Source organism: Egretta garzetta, unplaced genomic scaffold (genome assembly GCF_000687185.1).
Source record: "Egretta garzetta isolate BGI_Z169 unplaced genomic scaffold, ASM68718v1 scaffold944, whole genome shotgun sequence".
In the NCBI taxonomy this organism is placed as follows: Eukaryota; Metazoa; Chordata; class Aves; order Pelecaniformes; family Ardeidae; genus Egretta; species Egretta garzetta.
In genome coordinates this window covers 30,933-31,741 of record NW_009259332.1, presented here as the reverse complement: position 1 = coordinate 31,741, position 809 = coordinate 30,933, and the positions used below count along the sequence as shown (strand labels likewise).

The window sequence follows — 809 nt, the reverse complement described above, 5'->3', positions numbered from 1 at the left end:
GGAGAACCCCTCCCCGGAGCCCTGGGTCAGGGCTGCGCTGGTGCTCGGGGCTCGCTCTGCGGCAATGCCGATCCGGCCGGGGCCTGTCCCGCTGCTCAGGAACTGCTCGAAGCTGCTCATGAACTCCCGAGCCCTCTCCATCTCCAGTCGCAGCTCTCGCTCCAGCTCGGCAAAGAGGGTGCCTGGATGCGGCCAAAGGGTACGGACGGGTCCCAGCCATGGGAACAGCGAGCTGGATGCAGGCGGCATGAAGTGCAGGCGGCAAAGCATCTCTGCTCCTGGTGCGTGCTCCCGGCGCGTGCTCCCGGCGCGTGCTGCGGCTCAGCTCTGCTGGGGCTGGAGCGGTGCTGGGCTGGAGCCGGGGAGCAGCAGGTTTTATCCTCCCCTGCCCAGGGGTGTGCCCCTTCTAGAACACTCTCTCCCCACGCACCCTTCTGGAGCCATCGCCTATTTTTGAGAAGCTGATTATCCGTCAGCTGAAATAGCAGCGCCTGCTTTTGGGGACGAGTCACACGCCACAAATAGGGAGCTGCAATCAGTGCCGGGAGCTCGGGTTTCTGCAGAGCCACCGTGATGCAGCAATGCCCTCAGGACCACTGGCCGGGGGGGCAAGCAAAGCCCTTCCCATGGCCCCCACGCTGGGGGGCTGAGCAGAGCACAGGTTACGCCGTGCCAGGAGTGCGTCACTTTGGCCAGCACGGGGACGGTCCCACCCCTAAAGCAACGTGTTCCTACGTCACCCGCTGCCAGACGCCTCTCGCACTTTCTAGCCCCCCCCATTCCCGGGGGCCACCCGCCAGCCTGTCCTG

At 65.6% G+C, this 809-nt stretch overlaps 1 protein-coding gene across 1 annotated transcript in view; it reads right to left on the bottom strand.

The window, feature by feature from the left end:
• KAT2A (lysine acetyltransferase 2A) overlaps nucleotides 1-270 on the bottom strand; it is a 9,004-nt gene extending 8,734 nt beyond the window's left edge. Inside the window, exon 1 of the mRNA XM_035892362.1 lies at nucleotides 56-270. Coding sequence (XP_035748255.1) covers nucleotides 56-270 — 215 coding nt within the window. The remainder of the gene's footprint in view (nucleotides 1-55) is intronic.
• Nucleotides 271-809: the final 539 nt, after the last annotated feature.